At 36.1% G+C, this 22,350-nt stretch overlaps 1 protein-coding gene across 3 annotated transcripts; it reads right to left on the bottom strand.

Annotated features, from left to right (window-relative positions):
• Nucleotides 1–6,223: 6,223 nt before the first annotated feature.
• LOC133880642 (probable UDP-glucosyl transferase 73B6) lies at nt 6,224–12,050 on the bottom strand. Of its 3 annotated transcripts, none has more exons than XM_062319639.1 (2): nt 10,446–12,050; nt 6,224–6,856 (listed from the first exon to the last, which is right to left on the bottom strand). In XM_062319639.1, the coding sequence occupies exon 1, from the start codon at nt 11,902–11,904 to the stop codon at nt 10,480–10,482; it is 1,425 nt and encodes a 474-aa protein (XP_062175623.1). In that variant the 5' UTR covers nt 11,905–12,050; the 3' UTR covers nt 6,224–6,856; nt 10,446–10,479. The 3 variants fall into 3 exon arrangements, with proteins under 3 accessions (XP_062175623.1, XP_062175617.1, XP_062175610.1); XM_062319633.1 differs by lacking the exon at nt 6,224–6,856 and adding an exon at nt 8,694–9,098; XM_062319626.1 differs by lacking the exon at nt 6,224–6,856 and adding an exon at nt 8,694–9,043.
• Nucleotides 12,051–22,350: the final 10,300 nt, after the last annotated feature.

Here is a 22,350-nt window from a genome sequence, read left to right as displayed (position 1 = left end):
GGCCATCTTCATGGGGTCTAAAATTTTGAAATCCCGAGAAGTGCTGCGTTTAGCATGCCTCAATAAATTGACTTTGCTCACCTTGCTAAGCTGGATGAGATACTTTTCGCAATCTTCTATTTGAAAGATCAGATCCGGGATGCATCTGTTCTCCCTCTTAATTTTTTTGATGACCACTTTACTATCATTAGCATTTTCTTGTTGTCTCTGCAAGTATAACGGTACCCCCCATTAACAAGCAGAAACTTTAAACATCACCCACAGAAGTACTACTGCAGTTGATGCTGGAGGGTGCAATGAAAACTTTTCAAAGGATCCAGACAATAGCTTTTGCACCAGCATCACAAAGTTATATAGAGGAACCGTGAGCTGCTTGCAAGTTAGGTCCACAAGCTTCTGAAATTTAAGGGTAGGAAGAAGCTGCTTGCAACCTTTAGGAGCGATTCTCAACTTTGACATCTAAGCCAAATGCTTGTAAAACCTTGCAGCCAATTTGAGCAAGTGCTCTGCTTGAGTGTCTGCATATGATGGCAAAAAGCATAAATTCAGAGTAACAGAGATTTGATTCAATTACCCAAAAGAAACGAGATTTTATTCATTTATCAAAAGAAACTGCATGCATACCCTTGATAGTCATCAGAACAAAGAATGATAATACTTTCATCACCTCTTCAGCCATTGAGTAAAGATTTTCCTCAAATGCTAATCCAGGAGAATTTTCCCCATTTTCATTAAGATGAGCGCTTTTTTTATTGACCCAGGAGAAATTCTTCAGCTTTTTTGTCGCCCAATCCATATCAACAAGCATTGCTTCAATCAACTGCAACATACAAAAACTTATCACAGCACTTGTGGAATGGTTTATGAGGGGGTATGATTCAGACTTCTCTTTGGGGGCAACCATCTCCGATCCAGTGACTTTTAAAAAAAAAATAACGCAATAGATTTCAAAGGAAAAAAAAATAGCAAAAGCAAAATAGCAAACTATCTTCGACACGGCAACCCAACCTGGCAATGTCAATCAAAAAATACACTGCACAAGAAAATTAAAAAAAGAAAAGAAAAGAAAAAAAAGAAAAGAAAAAAAAAGGCAAAATTTACTTTTCAATAACTCAAATTTCCCTCAACCTCATTCTCACATTCAACCCTAAGAGCATTCACAGTGGGTTATGTATAACCCACTGTATATCTATAACACATAACATAACTGAAAAAACTTCCTCCATCCGATTCGCTACTTGATATCTATAATAGATTTGATGGATATTGGTGAACAGTGCGACGCCACATCTATTATAGACATTGGTGAACAGTGCGACACCACATGTGGCGTCGCACTGTTCACACATGTATGAATATTCTATTATTAAAAGTCTGCACATTTCTCTCTCATTCTCTGCTTTTTCCTTCTTTTTGTTCCTTTTCATTTCCCTACCGACGCCAAACGCCAGCCTCTACCTTTCCATCATCTTCATTGAACGGTTGAAGCATCTTCTGCCGGATCGGTCAAACGAAGGGTAGCGTGAAAATGGGGATTTTGAGAGATTGGAGCGGAGAGATCGACGCCCTGGATCGGTCACAGGGCGGTCGTGTAAGAGGCTGGCAGGGATAGAAGGAAGCGGTTTCGGGCTGGGGAGTCCAGGTCGGGTTAGGTAGAAGACCCAGTACGTTCCGAGACGAAGACAAGGGTTTCGTCGTCGTCGTCGAGGAACTGGGAGTTCAAGTTGATGGAGATGCCATCAGTGAGATGGTGGTCAGAGCTTAGAGTGGCTGTGGGGTCGGTGGAAACCATGGGCCGCCGATGAAGATGATTCACCGTGGGTTGATTTTGATTTTGATTTTTCGGTGGGTTCATTTTGATTTTGATTCACCAGTTAGTTGATTTTGATTCGATTCACTGGTTGGTTGATTTTGATTTCGATTCACTGGTTGGTTGATTTTGATTTTGATTCACCGGTTGGTTGATTATGGTGCGGTGATTTACGGTGTCTATTGTTTGATGTTTTCGGGTTTTAAAGCTTGAAATGGTGAGAAAGTGCAGATTCTTTGTTTGATGAAATACCTGAGAGGGGTGGGTACGAGGTTTTAACAAAAAAAATAAAAAAAAAAAAAATTAAAAATATTATTTTAATAGAATAGATAAAAATTTAGATAATCAGATGGAAGATAGTTTTAAAGGTGATTATGTAAACTAGCAAAAAGTGGGTTTTGATTATGTAAAATAGATTGAGATTTAGATCATCCGATGGGGATGCTCTAAGAGAAAAGAAAAGAAAAACACAAGTTGAAAATACCGAATGCTTGGGAGAACTCAGAGAACTGAGATTGAGATTTGACAAGAACAGCTTTTGAGGAAACACCGTCTGGTGTCGGCCGTCCACGCACCACTGGTCCACTGGCACTTTCGTCTGTCACACTGTGAATTTTTGCTTTAAAACTTGGGGCTTTTCTATGAGCAAAATGAAGAAGAAGACAGTGTAGAAAAAACTAGAGAAGTGAGGAAGATAAGAGGAGACGAAGGACAGGAGGAGTGAAACTAAAGGTTGTGATTGTGATTCTGTGAAGGCTTGATTCGCTTGAAGCACTTGTGCCGTTGTGCATTGACAATGCATTGGGGAGACGAAAAATATTAAAGGCAGAACGTGAGAAGCCGAGAAGGTCCTAGAAACTAGCTAGAAGTGAATGAGTAATGCTATGGAGTAGCATTATGTCCGCACACTATGCGCATTTTCAGTGGTACCCAACTCGGGGTTAACCGCCTTTTATTACAAAAAAAAGAAAAAGAAAAAAAACAAAAACAAAAGTGTGTGCTGTGCATATCATTTTCAGTTTCCCTCTTTCACTCTCTCCCCCAAATTTTTTTCCCTCCGCTTTCTCCGGCCACCACAAAGAAGTGCTGACGCCCACCCGACGCCCACCATCCGGTAAATCTCCTTGTTTGGTCTTTTAGATTTGTTTGGGTTTTTTTTTTTTTTTTTTTTTTTTTTTTTTTTTTTTTTTTTTTTCTCTCTCTCTCTCTCTCTCTCCTGTAAGAGCCTCTAGTTTCATATATTTGTTTACCGTTCAGCTCCGGCCACCACCAAGCAGTGCTGACGCCCACCCGATGTCCACCATTCTATTTGTATCTTAGGGAAGTTTCTATTCTTGAATTTTATTTAGCTACTTGAACTGCAGCTTGTCTAGTATAAACTGAAAATGCCTTCTTTTTTCCCTTGCTTCTTGTTAAATTGATGTTTTGTAGTATAAAATTAAGAGGACTGGCGCGTCTAGTTGAGGCATTAGGAAATAGTGGCAACGGAATGTGGTTAATTGTTTGGCATTTTGTGATCTAGGGTTTTGGGTAATTATTATTAATTTTTTTGTACTCTCTAAATCCATTTTGTGGATTCGGTAGTAGCATTATTTTTTCTTTAGTTAGAAGTAAAAAAATTGAAACTGTTTTCCGTCCACTGAATTTCTAGAATTTGATTCTGTATTTGGTTCATTTTTGTATTCGTATTTGAATGAATTCAGATATGTTTGATTTTTTCTTTATTTTGTATAATCTAATTGTGTATATAATCGGCCATTTTACCTTGGATTTATTGTTTATCATGATTTTTTATTTTTTATTTGGGTTGATTAAAGTATTCTAATGAGATTTTAAATATATATATATATATATATATATCTTAATGAGATTTAAAAGTTGGCTTGTATTATCTAAAATCTTGCTTGCAGAATATATGGCCACACGAACTATTGTACGGGTAAATGGAATTAGTAGAATGGAAGGAATGAAAGTTACAATGTATTTTGTTGTTTTAGTATTTTTTTTGGTGTTGTATAGACAGATGAATATATTTTTATGTTGTAATTTGTAGATTTTCATATGAAATAGTAGCTTGTCCCTTTTTGTTGTTGCAACTAGTAGATTTCCAAGGTGTTGCAACTACCTAGCAGCTCATGTACTAACACTAATTATAATTTGAACAAGTTGATCCCATGTATTTTGTTGTGATGTTGAATATTGTGATAGGAAAGGGAAGAATATAATCAATGCAGAAAATATATGTTGTTTCTGTAACTATATTTTTGTAATTCTCATTGTATTTAAAAGACCACTGCATTTTTTAGATCAAGACAATTTCTGAAGTTCTTTGAGCAATTTCCTGTGTATGAAATTAAAGAAACTACAAGAATCATTTTATTTGCACTTTTTTTTTTCATCTTTTTGGTGCATCAGTTGTGCACTTTATCTTTTTGGTTCATCAATTTCAATTTTCTTGTAGTCTTAGGGAGGATGACCATCAAAGGCTATGGCGTTTGAAGCATAGGATTTATCTGGTAGAAGCAACTCTGGTAAATTTTGAGATTTTGATGAGCGGATAAACATGCAGTTATGCATACACTATTGCAAGTCTTGCAAAAAGTTACAAATTTACAATCATTCCAACAAGACATCCATATTGCTTCACAGTGAAGGCTCTCTGTTTTTGCTTCATGTATACGATTGCCTCCACCATATCCTTCAGACCTTCAGTGTCACTTGCAAATCCAAAGTCAAAAGTGACCTCTTTCCTTCACGCTCTTTCACCACATGACCCTCAAATTCTTCTGGAGTCCAGCTATCATCATCCTCATTATTGAAATCACCTTCAAGCACAACAAGAAAAGCACATATTTCATAAGCTTAATTTCAACCACTCAGATGTAATTAATAACAAACAAGCCTAAATTTCTACCTGGACAGAACCCACCAAAACGATAAAATCAATCACAATGACTTATAACCTGAAACTATATGAGGAAGATGAATAGAAAGGAGAACAGAAAAAAGAAAAAAGAAGAAAAAAAAAAAAAAGAAGAAAAAGAAAAGAATCAAAAAATTAAATAAAAAAAATTAAAATTTATCCTTTGATGTGACAAATTTATATTTCTTTTATTTAAAAAATCAAAAGAAGATGATTGGGGACAGTTGTTTGTTCCCCACTTATCATTTTCCGTAAACGAGTCACGAGTGAATGTGAATCAATGGGCTATTAGGCTTCAAAAAACTACTTTTTAATAAATTGATAAATTGTATTTGTTGGAGCAATTGGATGAATGGTGCTGTTGTGGGACCATAAATCATGGGTGGGGAGGGAGTTAATTGAGGAGTAAATATTGTACATTGGGAAGGGAATAAATCATTTACCTTTTTTTTTTCTTTTCTCTTTTTTTTTTTAAAAAAAAAAAAATAAATTAGGAATTAAATTATTCAAAATTTCAAATGTGATTAATATGAGAAATAACCAATTAATCAAATTTGCTTTGTTAGTATTTGTCTTTGATTGATAAATTTTTTTATATGTTTTTATTATTTATTTTGTTTTTTCAGTATTTAGTCTAGATTGAATTCTTAAGAAACTTACAAAATAAATACACAAAAAAAAGATTTAGTATGAAGTTAAGTTTAACTTGTTTAAAATTTGTTTTCTTTTATTTTTCAAGCGGGTGCACAAATAAAAGGACTATATATACATATTTGGAATAATTACACTTTACTCTTCTGATTTATTCACGGGGTGACGATTTACCCTCCAATGTATCAAAATTGTTAGATGACCCTTTCGAACTTGTCAACGTATGACAAGTTATACCTTTTGTCCACTCACCTGTCTGTTTAGACAGAAAGTCGGTCACGTGCAACGCTCACGACCTTTTAATGCATTTCCCCTTCCCCAAATACCCCATATGCTCAAAACGGTGGGTTTAAGGGCCAATCTAAAACATCCATCCAACGCACCACGTCTACACCACTCCTAATTTACGGAACTGCCACTGCACCACATCTCTTCGTCCCCTTGTATCCGCCATTTTCACACTCTCTGTCTCTCTCAGAAACCCAGAGAGCTGAGCCAGAGAGACCCACGGAAAATAATGGATGTGTACAGGCTATTGTCAAGTGGAGCAGACTGCAGCTTCCCCATCGACGACCTTCTCGACTTCTCCAACGAGTCAACGACGAGCTCTCCTCCTCCTGAAGATTGCAACAGATCACAGCATAACACACCCGTGAAGAAGCAGCTTTCTAAGTCTCTCAAAGGCTATCCTTCCAACCCATCATTTTTTTCCCGCATGATTTATTCCTTGACCCGCTGAAACAAGCGGCAGTCTTGATGTCCAGTGTACAGTCAGCAAGAGACAAAGAGACAAACAACCAATTATAAATAAATAACTCTGGCCTAGGCAGCCATGCACAGAACAATGAAAGTGGGTCTTGTTGTTTATGCGTAATTTGCATGAATCTCCACATTCGATGAATTTGTGACACAGATATACTCCATTATACGATGTTCGGACAAGGAAAAAACGACAAAAAAAAAAAAAAAAAAAAGAAAAAGAAAAAGAAGGAATGCTAGTCTTTGACAAAGAGTTGTTTCAGCATAACTGGGTCAATGAAATTCTTCTCTTTCCTGTCTGTGATACAGAGCTTGGATTGAAATTCGCACCATTGAAGTCCGTTTCGAGCACCTAACTGTAGATGTAGAAGCTTATGTTGGGAATAGAGCATTACCTAAGGCATGTGAAACAGATGTTATGACAGCTTGGTTTGTGTTCAGTTTCTTGCTAGCTTGCGCGTATCATCAACAACGAACAGCAGGATTCCAATATCACACCAAAAAAATGCTCCATCTACAAATCCTCTGTTTCAGTTGAATAAAACAGAGGTGAACAGAGCATGCAACCATGTTCCCACTTCTTCGTTTGGTGTGCCTATACGCGACCAACTCTTTTTCTGCAAAATGTTATGGTGTGCCTCATCATACGTTGTTGAATAAGTGATGAGTCCAATAATTACAAGTGCAAAAGCAAGATAGTATAACCAATCTACCTGCAATAGAAGATTAATATATCAGGTTTGATATGAGTGAAACCAGTTGTAAAGAAACGAGATGTATTTGCTTAAAGGCTAAAATAGGTGCAAAACTGAATACATTAAGCTTCAAAATCGAAAAACTTGGGTCCAGGCTATTTAAATCGCAGCTCAGTAATATAAGCGTAAACTTGAAAATCATACCTGCTGTTGGTAGATAAAAGAACTGGTTTGGTTAACTTACCAAAACCAGAGAATTGTCTTTTATTTATAGAGTAACACGTACATGAGTTTTAAGGGATATCAATACAAGGTTTACATCCTAAGAAAACATAGAAAACATAATAAAATACAAAAGAGGAAAAAGGTGAGTGCTGAGTTTGAGGCATAGAGAGAGCATCCGGAAAACATGGAGCACAAGATTCAGCAGGAATCCAGGAGAGATTGTGAGCTTAGCCTGCAGTGCAGCTGGTGCTGTAAGGGGACTGGTCAGCAGGAAATGTGGAAGTCTCTTGCTTGCTGAGTTTCATGCTGGAGGAGAGGTGAGCTACTGATTTATCCTCTAACACCCCCGCAAACTTATGGTAGGAACTTCCATCAGTTTGACTTTTATTCTCATCATCAATTTTTTTTATTTTTTTTTTTCTTGGGATTGGCTTGGGTCTTTAAACTGTGCCTCAAAAGCCAAACGTAGGGCCAACTAAAAACTAAGAAAAGAGCCACTAAAGGGCTAAAAGAAAGGCCCGGGCATATTAACCGTACCACAAGGCTAAAGATGGAGCCAACTATGAGCCAAAAAAAATTAAAATAGGTTTAGGTTTTTGAACAGTACCACAAAAGCCAGAAATAGAAAGGAAAAGCCTGAACATTTGCTTGGGTTTTTCAACATTACCTCAAGCAAGAAATTTAGGCCAACAATGGGCCAACTAGATACCTCAAGTAATTTCTTGAATTTTTTTTTTTTTTTTTGATAAACTTCTAGCATCTTCTGATGCTTCTGGACCAAAACAAAAATGAAGAAAAGTCTAGCATCTTCTAGACACGTAGATCAAAACAAAGCGAATAAAAAGTCTGCATCTTCAAGGATACAGACGGTAGACCAATGTGAAAAATAAAGAGATAAAGAGTACTTTATACCATGAAAGAATAAAGAGAAGGAGAAGAGAAAGCGCAACACTCTGAGTTGACATGGCCGCCGGAGTTTTTGGCACCGACGGAGACGGCGACGAAGAGGCTGAAAAAGTGCGCCAGGGATTCTGCCAGTAAGCATTTTTTTTTTTTTTTGAGTGGAAGAGGAGAGATTTTGGGAGAATTTTGGAGAAAGTGGCTCAAGAGAGGGCAGAGAAGGTGAAAGAGAGGTTATTTGGGGAAAGATCCTGAGATGAAGCTCTGTTTTTGAGGTGAAACAGAGGTGAAGGAGGAGCACGTGGGAGTAGAGAGGCCGAACCAGGTGATGGGTTAGACGTGTTTGATAAAAGGGCTGAAGAGAAAAATGAGATAAGGGAAAGGACAGTTTTGTATGGCCGTATGGGTATTGGGTTGTTGTGGGATTTGTTGAGGGAAATGGTGGATCTGTCTGGAAGAGGTGGATTGTGAGTACTTGATGAGGTGCGGTGAGAATCTAACAGAGGAGGAAAAATCTGGGAGAAGGGGATGCAGGTCGTGTGTTGGAGGCTGTGGCTAAGGTGTTTGATAAAGGTTCTGAAAGAGAGCAGAGTAAGAAAAGCTCTTGTAGAGCTTTCTCAAGGCACTGCCCGTGTGAGCCATGCTCACACGGGCTGTGCTGCAGCCAAAGGAAGAAGAACACAAGATCAGGGCGTTAGCCAAAGTTGCTCTGATACCATGAAAGAATTGATGAAAGAACTGGTTTGGTTAACTTACCAAAACCAGAGAATTGTCTTTTATTTATAGAGTAACACGTACATGAGTTTTAAGGGATATCAATACAAGGTTTACATCCTAAGAAAACATAGAAAACATAATAAAATACAAAAGAGGAAAAAGGTGAGTGCTGAGTTTGAGGCATAGAGAGAGCATCCGGAAAACATGGAGCACAAGATTCAGCAGGAATCCAGGAGAGATTGTGAGCTTAGCCTGCAGTGCAGCTGGTGCTGTAAGGGGACTGGTCAGCAGGAAATGTGGAAGTCTCTTGCTTGCTGAGTTTCATGCTGGAGGAGAGGTGAGCTACTGATTTATCCTCTAACACTGCCCACATATCAGATGTTAGGAGAGAGAGATTGAACATTGTGGCTGCACTTAACTGTATACAAAATTAAGGACGAAAGGAGCAAGGGAGTTGAGCATAAAGATTGCTAGAGCATAGCCAGCAAAGGCTAATATCTGAAAACATGAAGAAGAAAAAAAATCTTGTTTTGAACTGTAACCAGTGCACGTATTTGAAACTAAGACAGGAAAGGCATGCCATAATGTAACAGTTAAATTCCTACATTTTGTTTCCACACTGTCTTTTGCATTAAACATTACACCTTAGTGAAAATACAACAGTAAGTGTACCTCAATGATGGAACATGATATGACATAATATTACTCCCTGATATTACTAGTGATGTCCAGAAGTCACAAAGTTTCTTCTAGTAACCTAATCAATGAAACTCGCGCGTCACCCTAATTGTGATGGCTTGGCAACAGTTTCAGTTCATGCAGAAACTTCATGTGAGGTGAATGGAAGGGCTTACCTTCCTTATTAGAAGGGCTTCACAGTGTCTTCGTTAAAACCTTGATGGGTTCCAACATGTACATTCGAGTAACTTCATGTGAGATCAACTGCAACACTCGGGTCACTATGGATAACTCGCTCTCACTTCTCAGTGCTATTCGCATATGCATTTGCTAGTGGGCTTGACACATAATGAGCAGGAACAGGACGAACTTTTTTTTTTTCCTTTTCTTTCCGCCAATTCACGTCAGTCCACTGCTAGTGGGCTTGACACATATGCATGCTACGCGGGGGGTTTGAACCCGATATAAAGGCCGATCGGGATAGGGGTATTTTGGGAATGATCTATACTCAAAAGGTGACCAAATGTCCATCCAAATTGAAGGGTGAGTGGATGGATAGTATTTTTTGCCACGTGTTGACAAGTTCGGGAGGATCATCTAACAATTTTGGTACATTAAGGAGTAAATCGCCACCTCGTAGATAAATCAGGGGTAAAATGTAATTATTCCTACATATTTATTTATTTAGGTTCGGCCTCCCACCAACTGATTCCAAGCTCCACACCTGTGTACATGTGTCTCATCAAGTGAAATAAAATCGCATGCAAATTGAAACCCTAACCTCATGCAATTGTATAGGTGTCTCATTAACAAAATATAATAACATAGCTTACAGTCCACTCAAAGGAAACAAGATGAAAATGCTTTGTAGAAAAACACATCGCAATTAATACATATGGTACTATATATTACTATCCACTCCATTTCAAATGGAATTGATAGTATATCACATATTTTATTATTATAATTTAAAATTAATGCATCTAACAATGTATATGATATTACATTATTTAAATTTTTTCAAATATGTGTCCAAGGTAACATCACCTATACCTATATCGATAGATATACAAATTTTAAATCTCACCCATAAAGAAAATAATGAGAATCTTGTACGCTGATCACATATTTTTTCTTCTAAGTTGCTCAATCAGTTCGTCCAACTTGGTAACGGACGATCCACCTGTTTCCACAGCATGCCTAGCCAATCTCCCCAATGCTTGTGCTCTCTCCCTAGCCTCTCTCCCTTTCTCACCTCCCATCAACTCCTTCACTCCATCACAAATCACATCGCGACCAACGGTCACGATTTTCTCTCCTCCAACCTCCCTTTGTGGGATCATTAGCCCAGCTCCGCATCCCACTGCTATAAATTTTGCATTCAATGGTTGGTCCGAAAAACTAAGCATGGGCCATGTCAAAAGTGGAACCCCCATTGATAAGCTCTCCAGAACCGAGTTCCACCCGCAATGACTCAAAAACCCACCCGTTGCAGGGTGAGCTAGGATGCTTCGCTGGTCCACCCAATCTTGTACAACCAACCCTCTCCTTCCCACCCTCTCATTCCATCCATCCGGCGAGACCCACGTCGTCGATCTCACAATCCAGATGAATGGGTGGCTTGCCATCTCCAGCCCGAAAGCAATCTCATCCATCTGATGCTCCGACAAGTGTGATTGAGTACCGAATGAAACGTAGATCACACCACCGGATCCAGCTTGCTCATCGAGCCACTTGATGTACGAATAGGATTCCTCCTCGGCCCCCACTTCTTTTCCAAGCCGATCGTACAATAGAAACGGCCCCACGCAATAGGCCTTGGCCTGGTTGGCGTAGAAGGACTCGAGTACACCCGCGTGATCACCTTCAATCGCCCCAAAGCTGTTAACCACAACGCCCCAGCTGTTCACATCCGCTTCCGCAGCCTCCAGCGAGAGGCGCATAAAAGCGTCATCCGGGTCTGCGTCGACGAGCCCTTCAGGGAGGTCAGCTTTGAGCAAAGTGAATGGAGTTTTCAGATGTGGAAACTCTATCGGATCCAAATCCGACGAAGCCTTAATGGTTGGGACATGCAAACGAATGGATTTACAAATAGCCATCGGTAAGACGCCCATTCCATGACAGACGATGCGCGGAATTCCAAAAGAACGGCACGAATCGAGTGTCCAGCCTAGGAAGAAGTCAGAGATTACGCAAATGGGGCGACACCCATCGTCAATCATGTCTCGGAGGACTCCCTCGAAAGGTTGTTTCATTTTTTTGGTGGCTTCGATGAAAGGAGCCAGTAGAGCCATTGAAGGAAGGTCGGCAGTGTTCTCGCATCCTTGGGGCAACTCTTGAACTCTCGGAAAAGGGATTATTGACAAAGAGATATTTGGGTGGTTAGAGGTTTTCGAAAAGACGAATGGAGCATTTGAGGGGGTGGTAATGAGGGTGATCTTCAGGCCATGGTTTGCGAAGGCTTTTGCTATGTCTAGTAATGGGATGGTGTGGCCCTGAGCCATATAAGGGAAAACGACTACATGGGATGGCGGTGGAGCAGCCATGACTGAAAGCTTATTATCTGTGACTTGAGGGCCTCGTTTTCTGTAGAGCTTAAATATATGGGAAATAGGGGCGACGCAGTCTCAGATCTTGCCTTGCCTGTACGAGAGTGAGACAGGCCGGCCTCACCCTCACGTTCTATGGAGAGCTTAAAATAATAATGAAATCAAAGTTGAAGACTTGAAATAATGAAATAATGAAATAGTTTTCTCCTTCCCCATACGGCGACGCTGTCTTGTAGTACTAAAATTTAGGCCTTGTTTCTTAAGTTGCAGCGCAGTATACAGTAATGCGTGTACTATTTTTGTACCTTTTTTATTTTTTTTTTATATTTTTTACTTCTCATCAACATTAAAACATTTTTACTTTTTTTTTTTCACTTTTTATTTCACATTAATAATTTTTTATTATTATTCAAATAAAAAAATTCACTACAAAACAAAATATTTTCATCTTTTTATATCATATCATCACTTTTTATTAATTTTAAAATTAACAACTCACTAATTTATTTTATTCTGTACATGTCTTTTTCAAACAAGCCCTTAATTACCGCGTCCAAGTTCAACGCCGCCGTCATTGACGCACGCCTACAATTATAAATTGAGAAATGCTACCGACCAAACTTTAATTGTTGGTCCCAAAGGAAGTCAGTTTGACTCTGTTACATGAAAAAACAAATGGAGCTTCGCTGGACGTGCAATGCGAATGCATATGTTGGCGTCAAAATTTGACTGACAAGATAGAAATCTGAGCATAGAGAAGAATTAAAAACTTTTAACAAAATAACACCACCCGCGAGCCCTGTTTCATACTGAGTGCACAATACTAGAGGAATAAAATTATCATACCATCCTCTCACTATCACTAGTTTTTTTTTTTTTTTTTTTGATGATGAATGCTTTATAAACCAACCACGACTACAAACAAACAAGCAAGCTGGCGACGCAGTCTCATGCATGACTGAGATCTTGCCTTGCCTATGTGAGAGTGAGACAGGGAGAGCTTAAAATAATAATGTAATTTATTATTAGGAGAGATCATTTATATAATTTATTTGATTAAATAAAAATTAAGTTGTTTAATGAAATAAATAATGATTGGACAAATAATTTAGAAAGATTCTGATTCCAACAAATAATTTAAGAGTTTAGATTCATCGGTATGGGTCGATTTCTTTATTTTCGCATCTCAGAAAGCTACCGATAAAGTCAACTCATACATCTCTCTCCCCAGATCTGATCCGAGAAACAAGTTAAACTTGACAAACCCGACTTCATATCTAGTTTTTTGTTTTGTTTTTTGAAGTGTTATTTAGACACTTCTATTTTATTTTTTAGATTTTATTTTATTTTATTCTTTATCTTTTTTCTTGGGCAAGTTATTATTATGGATTAGTGGTGTCATTCAATGAATCTGGCTTGTTTGCTCTTAAAAAAATCACAGCAGATCTATCATTAAAAATGAACAAACTAGATTAAAAAGTAGCAAACGACATCACCGTCAATCTAAGGGAAAACATTATTTGTTCAACACTTGACGCTGTTTGTTTTCAAAAGATTAAAACCACGAGAGATCTAAAAGAGCCGCTTTTCTTAAACTTTTCTTTAATTTAAGGAACTAAACTATTTTTTTATTCCCTATTTAAATGCATTCCATTATACATTCCCTTACCATTGATGAAAATTATTTTATGAAAATTTAAATTTCCCTCCAATAATTTTAATATTTCAACTTTCCCTATATTTTTTCAATTACTATTTGTTCCACGTTGAAAAGTTATGAGTATTTTGTGTGCTTTATAAGTATTTATCTTACTCTTATACTAGATTAAATTTTGAGTATACACATGCTAATTATACCACCCAATGCAAAGCACTAGCCATCACACACATGCATGTTGCATAGACGCACTTAGCACATGTGTATCGTTGCATACCAGCCACGAGCTTATTATTTAAACGTGTTTCAGCTTGTATGCAGCATTATCCAGTATTTTAATGACTTCATCCTTTGTGCCTTAGTCATTGAGCTTTGTATAGAAAGTTTACGTGTCTCTTGATTGAATTATCCAAACAGCAACCACAAAACCAAGATGGGTCTTCTCTTATCCTCCCCTCCTGGGCCCAAATCGGCCCACTTTACAGTACTCTTGCTTTAGGCTATAAGGCCCATTCCTAGCCTTGTAATTCAGGCCCACAACTATACACTAATATTTTTCTGGTTTTTAGGACCCACTTTGTCCTAAAAATATAATAATTAGCTTAGAACTTTTCAGAGAAACATGGAAACAGTACTATTTGTTTGGAATAAATCTTAGTCAAACATCAAACTCTAAATATATTGGCCCACTTTTGTCCCTTTTGACATTTGTTGATTACCAACCCAATATAGAGAGGAGTAATGATTAAAAAAAAACCTCACATTACACATTTATTATACACCTCATTCGTATATTGGTCAAACGTCAGAGAAACATGGAAGAGCACTGCTACGGAATAGCAAAATTTCTGGAAATCATCCGGAAATTTTGCTTCTCAATGGCATTTCTGTAATTATTTATATTGGTCAAACATCAGAGAAACATGGAAGAGCACTGCTACGGAGTAGCAAAATTTCCTGATGATTTCCAGAAATTTTGCTACTCTCAAGTATTACCCAACATGGAAACAATACTATTTGTTTGGAATAAATCTTAGTCAAACATCAAACTCTAAATATATTGGTCCACTTTTGTCCCTTTCGACATTTGTTGATTACCAACCCAATATAGAGAGGAGTAATGATTAAAAAAAAACCTCACATTACACATTTATTATACACCCCATTCATATAGGGTGTGACCCATGTGATAGTAGGTCTCACCTCATGTGAGTGGAGAATGTGTAATTTGTGTATAATTTATGTTTTTGTATTATCTTCCGATTAATTATAAAGATATATATATTTAATGTGTGTACAATTATCATTTACATCATCTTTTGAAAATTGAACTTCAACCTACTCCAATTTAATTACATATATCGCCTACGTACATTTATTTTATTTTTTTTTATCCGACTTTACCATCACCTATTATTTTAATCTTATATATTATGGATAATAAAAACTATCATTTTTTTAAAAAAAAACTAGGACGATAGAAAGTGACCGCTGGTGATAAGATTAGAGATATCCAACAATTGGTTAGGTGAGTCAATGCGCCCGCCAAGATATATGCGAATTGGTCATATTGAGTCATTGTCTATTCACTATTGACAATACATGCATGGTCAAGGGAGTTAATTAAGAATTTAAGACCCAATCTGATACATTAATTGTACGCAAGTTTTGTGGTTAGTTATGGGTTTATATGGGAAAAATACAAATAATCTCTTCAAATTATTAGCTATCTCCTTCTTTAAATTATTAATTCTGTCGATCTTTTCTCTTAAACTACCGAAAAATGTCAAATGTCAATGTCTCTCGTAATGACAAAAATACTCTTTATAAATTTATTAAAATTAAAAAAAAAAAACAAAAATTATTATTTAAAAAAAATCTAAAATAACTAAAAGTTATACAAAAATAAAATAAAATAAAATAAAAAATAAAAACGGGTTTTTCTCTTCTTTTTTCTCAGTTTATTTTTTTTTTCATTTTTCTTTTATAATTTTCAGTTAATTTTTTGTTTTTTTTTTTTAAAAAAAAAAATCGTTCTTTTTCGTTTTTTTTAATTTTTTTAATTTTGTTTTTTTAAAATTTATTTTTATTTTCTAGTTTTAGTTTTTTTTTTCCCGAATTTATAAAGACATTTTTATCTTATTGAAAAAAATTTATGGTCATTTCTCTCTCTCTCTCTCTTTTTTTTTTTTTTTTTTTTTGGTCTTAGGGGAGACATTGACATGTTTTGGTAATTTAAGGAGTAATATTGATACAATTGGTAGATTGGAGGGACATAGACAATTGAGTGGTACAGTGGTAGTTTGAGAATAATATATATATTTTTTCCTTTTTTATATTTTTAATGATTGGTTAGGTGAGTTTGATTAAACTAGCTAGGAAACAATACATTAAACTAGGAAACTAAGGCATTGTTTGGTCCGCTGAATAGGCCCCTGGAATGGAATGGTTATTTCTATTCTCAGTGGAATAGCTATTCCCTTACGAAGATGAATACATATTCCTCTAAAAAATGAAAGGAATAACTATTCATTTGGGTAAAGACATCATTTTTTTAAAAAAAAAAAAACTCTTTTTTTTTTTTTTTCTTTCAAATATTTTTTTATAAAAAAAAAAAAGGAAAAAAAAAAAAGTAAATCTAAACCCCAAAGTGGTTGGCCGGCCATCCATTGGGGTGGTTGGCCAGCCACTGTGGAGGGCTAGGGGTGGTCGCACTACCCCTGGAATGCCTCGGGGGGACCACTGAGGCTTTCTAGGGGTGGTACGACCACCCCCGAAGCAAGTGGGGGTGGCACAGGCTACCCTTAGAGTACATTGGGGGTGGCCAGCCACCCCCTGAGGCCACTTGGAGGTGGCTGCGGCCACCTCCGGTTCAACTGTGGGTGGTTGGCCACCCACCAGTTTATTTTAAAATTTTTATGTTTTATTTTTTAATTTGATTTTTTTAAAAAAAAAATAATAATATAATGTATGGTTTTTTTAGTAATTTTTTTTTGAACTCCGATTAAAATGTGTGAATTATTACTAAACAAATGAATAGGAATAGCCATTCCATTCCACCACCTTTTATTCCCAGAAACAGCTATTCATTTTCCTAATAGAGTGGTCATTCCACAAACCAAACAAAGCTTAAGTAGTCGACATATATCGAATATGTTCCAACAAAAGATTCGCATGCGTTTGCATGTGTATATATATAATTGGTGACGGTCTACAAACAAAAATTAAATACCATCCCATTTTGGAATCTTTGGCTTTTAGTGTCTGATCCTTCTTTATTTTATACGGATAAATACAAATTAACACAAATATCATTTTTTTTTAGAGCTCATAAGAATGGGTTATAAAACTCTACTTTTACAGCCTCTAATAAAATATTGACACATTATTTAAACACGCTCTTAACATTAGACATGAAAACACCAAATTTTATACCAAAAAACAAAACAATAGAGAAAAAAAAGCATTTTTTGAGTTTTCTCCTTGGCAAAGATCTCACCGAATCTGTTAAAAAAAACCACCACTTGCTCAGCCAAACATAGCTGCCGGAATCCACCGCAAAGTCCCCAACATTTATCGCAGCCTAGAACAAAGAAATTGCCCTGCGTGGATTCTTGTCTATCAACTATAGTTGAGGAAACAAATATTTAGAAACACATACAACAAAAACAGAATGGTAAATAATGAAAGCTCCAGATGGGCAATCTTGAAACAAGGGCCGGGGATGAAGCTAATCTCTCCGGTGGATAGGCACACTAATCGATCTATTCAGATCAGCTAGAAGCTTAACACGAACTATTCTTTTTATACCTACTTCTAGCCGGATCTATCAAAATTTGATGGAAATCATGTGTGATCTCTACAAACTGTAAATGATTTTTCTCACGAACATTTGAAGATAAACTTCCATTACAAGATCCAAATATAGTTTCTTTTAACATCAAAAGGGAATGGGTATTAAGAAGAAAGATGGATCCAAACCCCTAAATGGAAAAGAAAATCCCATACCAGTTACAAAAAGGTCCAAAAGAGGGCCGGTTAAAAAATTCAATCTGATAGTTTCTATTTAATGGGGTTTAGGGTGTTGAATGAGCAAGACAAGACAAACGAAAAGAATTTGGTGTTTTCATATGAATTGTATTTTGTGTTTTTTGATGACTTGTCAACTTCTAAGTGGACGCTGTACAATAGAGGCTTTACAACCCATAATGATACAAGGTATCCTTTTTCTTTTTCTTTTTTTTCTCTCTTAAAAAAAATACCTATTTTTAGTTACAAAAAAAATGTTTTTCTTTTTATGAGCAAATAGTAAACATATAAAGCCTTGTTTGGTTCGCAGAATAAGTTTTTAAAATGAAATGACTATTCCCATGAAATATTTATTCTTTTATTTGGTTTACACCCTTCCTATGAATAGTTATTTTCATGGTAATAACAATTTATCTACCAAGAGAAATAATTATTCTTATAAAAAATGAGAGAAATATTAGCTATTCCTATAGGATCATAAAACGGGTCTTCCAAGAAAATCCTTTATTATTTTTCTACAAATCTATAATTATAAAATCAAAATAAGACTAAGAAGAAATAACATGGCTATTGAGAATCAAATACCAAAACAAAGGAAAATCAAATTCAGAGCTTTTGAACAAATTGAAATTTGAATTTCTCTTCAAGCACGAGATGGTCAAAATTTTACAGAAGTCGAAAAAATATTTAGAGCTTTTGAACAAATTGAATTTCTCCTCCCTCTTTTAGACATCTCTCTCTTCAATTTTTTCCTGAAATATTTCATATCTAATTTGGATGTTGACCATATTTATTTTATATATGTAAAATTAAGAAAAAAATTATCTAAAGAAATGTAAAATAGTTTTGATCTTATTTTTTTATGAGGGTTGCTCTATTAGGTAATAATTAATGAAGCAGTTGCAATCTTTAATTAATTTGAGTTATTATCTGTCTCTTGTTGAACTCTTTTTTGTGGGAAGAAATCCTTAAGACTCTTAGTGTAATAACCCCAACTCCCTTTCGAGGGTAAAATGGTCTTTTACTACCTATGAGAATGGATGACTGGACAGAAATAAGAAACACCTGATTTTATATATATTAATTTAAGTTTAATTAAAGAACCGCTTCTATATTTTATTAAATACATGCTTTTAAATTTAGTGATTTGTATATCAATTTAAGTCTCACTTTTATATTATATATTTATATTAAAATATAAGGACCAGATTTTATATTTTTATTCAAGTTTATTATCATAAAAAAAAAGAAGAAGAAGACCTATTTTAATACCTAAAACCCTAGCCGTCAAATAGCGAAACCCTACTCAAAAATAATTCAGCAGACGCCTTATTTCTCTTCCTCACTGTTTTCTAGCCGCGCCCCTTTTCACTTGCGCAGCCTTCAACACTTAGACAAGGTACCGTATTGTCTCTTACCTTTCTCTTCTTCTTTAGTCCCTTCCTCTTTCTGTAGAATCGTAGCATGTATTGACATGCTAAGTGAGTTATTTTATTTTGTCCTATTGTTCTTCATCTAATTGCTCTACATATTTTTTTGTGTTTTATTATATTTCATGTCAAAAGAGCAATGAAGTAGAACTCTGACCTTTCTTCTTGAATATGAAAACGTACAGCCCTTCTTTTTCTAACTATTTGTTTTATCTCCTCTCTTCTCTTTCTTTGCTAGGGGACATGGTGGGACCATAGCACCTTTGTCCTTGTCTCTTACCTCTTTTCATTCACAAGAAATATTATTTTATACACCTAACCTCTCAATCTTTATTTTAATTTTTTCTTCTATTTCAATTCATTGAGAATACAGCCCCTATTTAAAACGTTCCTAACCTATCTAATTTCTTTGCCCTACTGGCCATCATGTCGGGTACTCAAGCACAGAACGCTATTCCAGGAAATATATATATATATATTATCGACTGGTTGCTTTCTTTTCTATCCTTTTATTGTAGGTCCTAAATTACTCCTATTATTTTTCTCCCTCTACTCCTCTACCCTAATGACCTTATAACAAACCCCCCTTGACACAACTGTATTTGATTTTAGTTATTCTAATTCTGCCCCACAGAAAAATAAATACGTTTTCTTTTATCCAAGTGTTTTTTTTTTAAGTCCTTGTTAATTGCTTTAAAAGTTATGGGGCCTTTTTAATAAATTATTTTGAATATATGTAAAGTTTGGTGATACATGAAGTTATCAAATTTTATGACTATAATAGAGAATATTTCTTATGACAATTGCCTTTTATTGAACTGCATTTTTTAATATCAGTAAAAGAAAATGAATTAGTACTCATTTAACGATTTAAGTATGATTCGAGTAATATCGTTACATATACCTAAGAAATTCATTCTCAATAGGCTAGCAAGACGAACCGTAGTAGTGTCTGGATATATTCTAGTGGCGAGTATGTAGTATTAATTTGTTGGAACCTGTATCCAGGTGACTAGTTAGCGGTCGAGATAGTCAAGCGACTTATTGCTATCAAAGAAGTAAGGGATCCTCTACCCCTTTTCAAATTGTTTTATGTCATATTACTTTATCCTTTTTTTTTTTTTTAAAACATATTTGCAATTAATTGTTCTTGTTCTATATTTCAAATTATATTGATGCATGAAGGACTATTTTAAAAAATAGTTTTGAGATGAAAATTGTCGGTATAAATGTTAATCTTGAAATCATTGTTTTAAAAGAAGCTTTGGTTATAAAGGATTTTTTAGTTATTTGTAAATTGTGTAGTTGGATCCCGAGACGGGAAGTTACAGTTTTTTGAAATTAATGAGAAAATGAGAGTAAAAACCCTCCCACACGTTGCCTCAAGAGTTATCAAAGGAATAAGAATAATTTGTGAGAATGAGATTTTTATAAATGAAGCACGTGTGTGGAGGAGACTATTATTTTGGCCCTAGAGATATTCACAGAGATTTACAGAGTTTAAGCTCAGTACCGTTGCTTGGATGGAAGGGCAACCGCCCAAAGACTTAGAGAGAGCGGATCCATCCCTATGTCATGCGAAGTGCACTTCAATTAATTAGCTGACGAGGCAGGGCTTGTGGCCACAGTTTACCTGACTGAGGTCGCAGTAGACCGCGCAATCCTAGTACACATGGCGTAATAGTGTACATGGGCCCTATATATGAGAAATTTATTTATCAACCAGTAATTTTATGTGTTAAGTAAAATGCCGAATTTTTATTTGTATTCTAGAAATTTAGATTTCAAGTGTATTTTAATAATTGTTTTAAAGAAAATGAAGTTAACTCAACCGTTTTATGGTTAAGGGTTACCTTACTGAACATTTCTCGCTCACCCCTTATTTTGTTTTGTTTTCATGATATGATCAGAGAGACCTAGGCAGCCGGGATGGGATCTAGGCTAGCAGTAGGATATTATTTTTGTTCTGTTACCTTAATAAGTGCACTTGCACAATAAATCCAGTTCCTTTGCATTTCAATTATTGTATTAAAGATTATTACTCTTTTCGAAATAATCGTTTCCGCATTTATTGAAGCTCTGAGTTTTAAAATTATTTTCTAGTAATTTTCTTAATTCAACATATTAGCTAGGTTTCCTAGTAGACCTTATGAATCTTTGCGGCTTGGTGTTTGAAAATGGACGAACCTAACCCTTAACGGCTTGGGGGCGTTACAGTTTTGGTATCAGAGCAAAGATTATAAGGTTCTGTAGACTCGTAGGAGCCAGATCATCAGGATAGACTTAGTGGGGTAATGGGAAATCACATTCCGGCCTAGTAGAGTCAGTCTTTTACTTAAGTTAGATTGTTGGGGAAGTATTCCCTTGCTTGGTTTAAACAGGTGGTTCCAATTCAGATGGCACCTATTGCATGCAACAAGGCCGACAATGATGTAGTTATTGGGAATGTTGTCAACAATGAAGCTGAGACTGCAAAGAATCAAGCTTCAAACCTGGAGGTTTTATTAGCAACGCAAACGGTATACGTGCAAGAAGACCTCATCAGCAGAGTATTGGCGATTGAAAGGATGTGGAAGGATACACCTTGGGGAAATGTTCTCACAAACAAGCAATTGCTATAGATGTAAAAGATCGGGCCACATTGTCAGAGTTTGCAGAGCACCTGCTAATCACCAATCAGGTCAAAGTCAATACAACGGACGAGGGAACATCGCACCAGCTCAAGTTTGCACTTTAAAATTGACGAACGCTAATGCCTCCAGCAAGAGGGACACTAGTAGGCTTCCGACTTATTTGAGGTGTTTCGTTTGAGTAGATGGAAGTGCTACTGTGGTTGTCATCATCTTCTACTAAAAGGCTGTGATCTAGGGTTAGAATTTCTAGAGTTAGAATTTTATAGTAGCCTCAGGAGGAGAATGATTTGGAGCAAGTCATTTGGAGGAAGATGTCTACTCGAGTAAAGAAAACGCCATGCCGTAGATACCAAGTGGTTGGACTTTCAAGAATTTTCCTTTGAAGAGCTCATTATGTTTCCTTCAAGTAAAGAAGTCAAACTCATCATTGACCCCTTTATTAGGAGTGGTGCATACCTCGCTGACATCGTATCAGAGTGGCGTAACGGAAGCGTGGTAAGCCTATAACTCACAAATACCATGTTCAACATTTACCTTACTAGACTGAAATACCAAGAGTCGTTAGTGGTGTAAAATTTTTGTGTCCTTCAAATTCCAAGACATTTCCTACCTTGAAACAATAAAAGTTTCCTTCTAAACACCTTTTCCATAAATTCTTATCTTCAAATGGTGTTGACAAAAATCTTTTGGTTTC

Source organism: Alnus glutinosa, chromosome 1 (assembly GCF_958979055.1).
Source record: "Alnus glutinosa chromosome 1, dhAlnGlut1.1, whole genome shotgun sequence".
NCBI classification, from domain to species: domain Eukaryota; kingdom Viridiplantae; phylum Streptophyta; class Magnoliopsida; order Fagales; family Betulaceae; genus Alnus; species Alnus glutinosa.
Note: the sequence above shows the minus strand (reverse complement) of the source record. Positions and strands in the feature narration are given on the sequence as shown.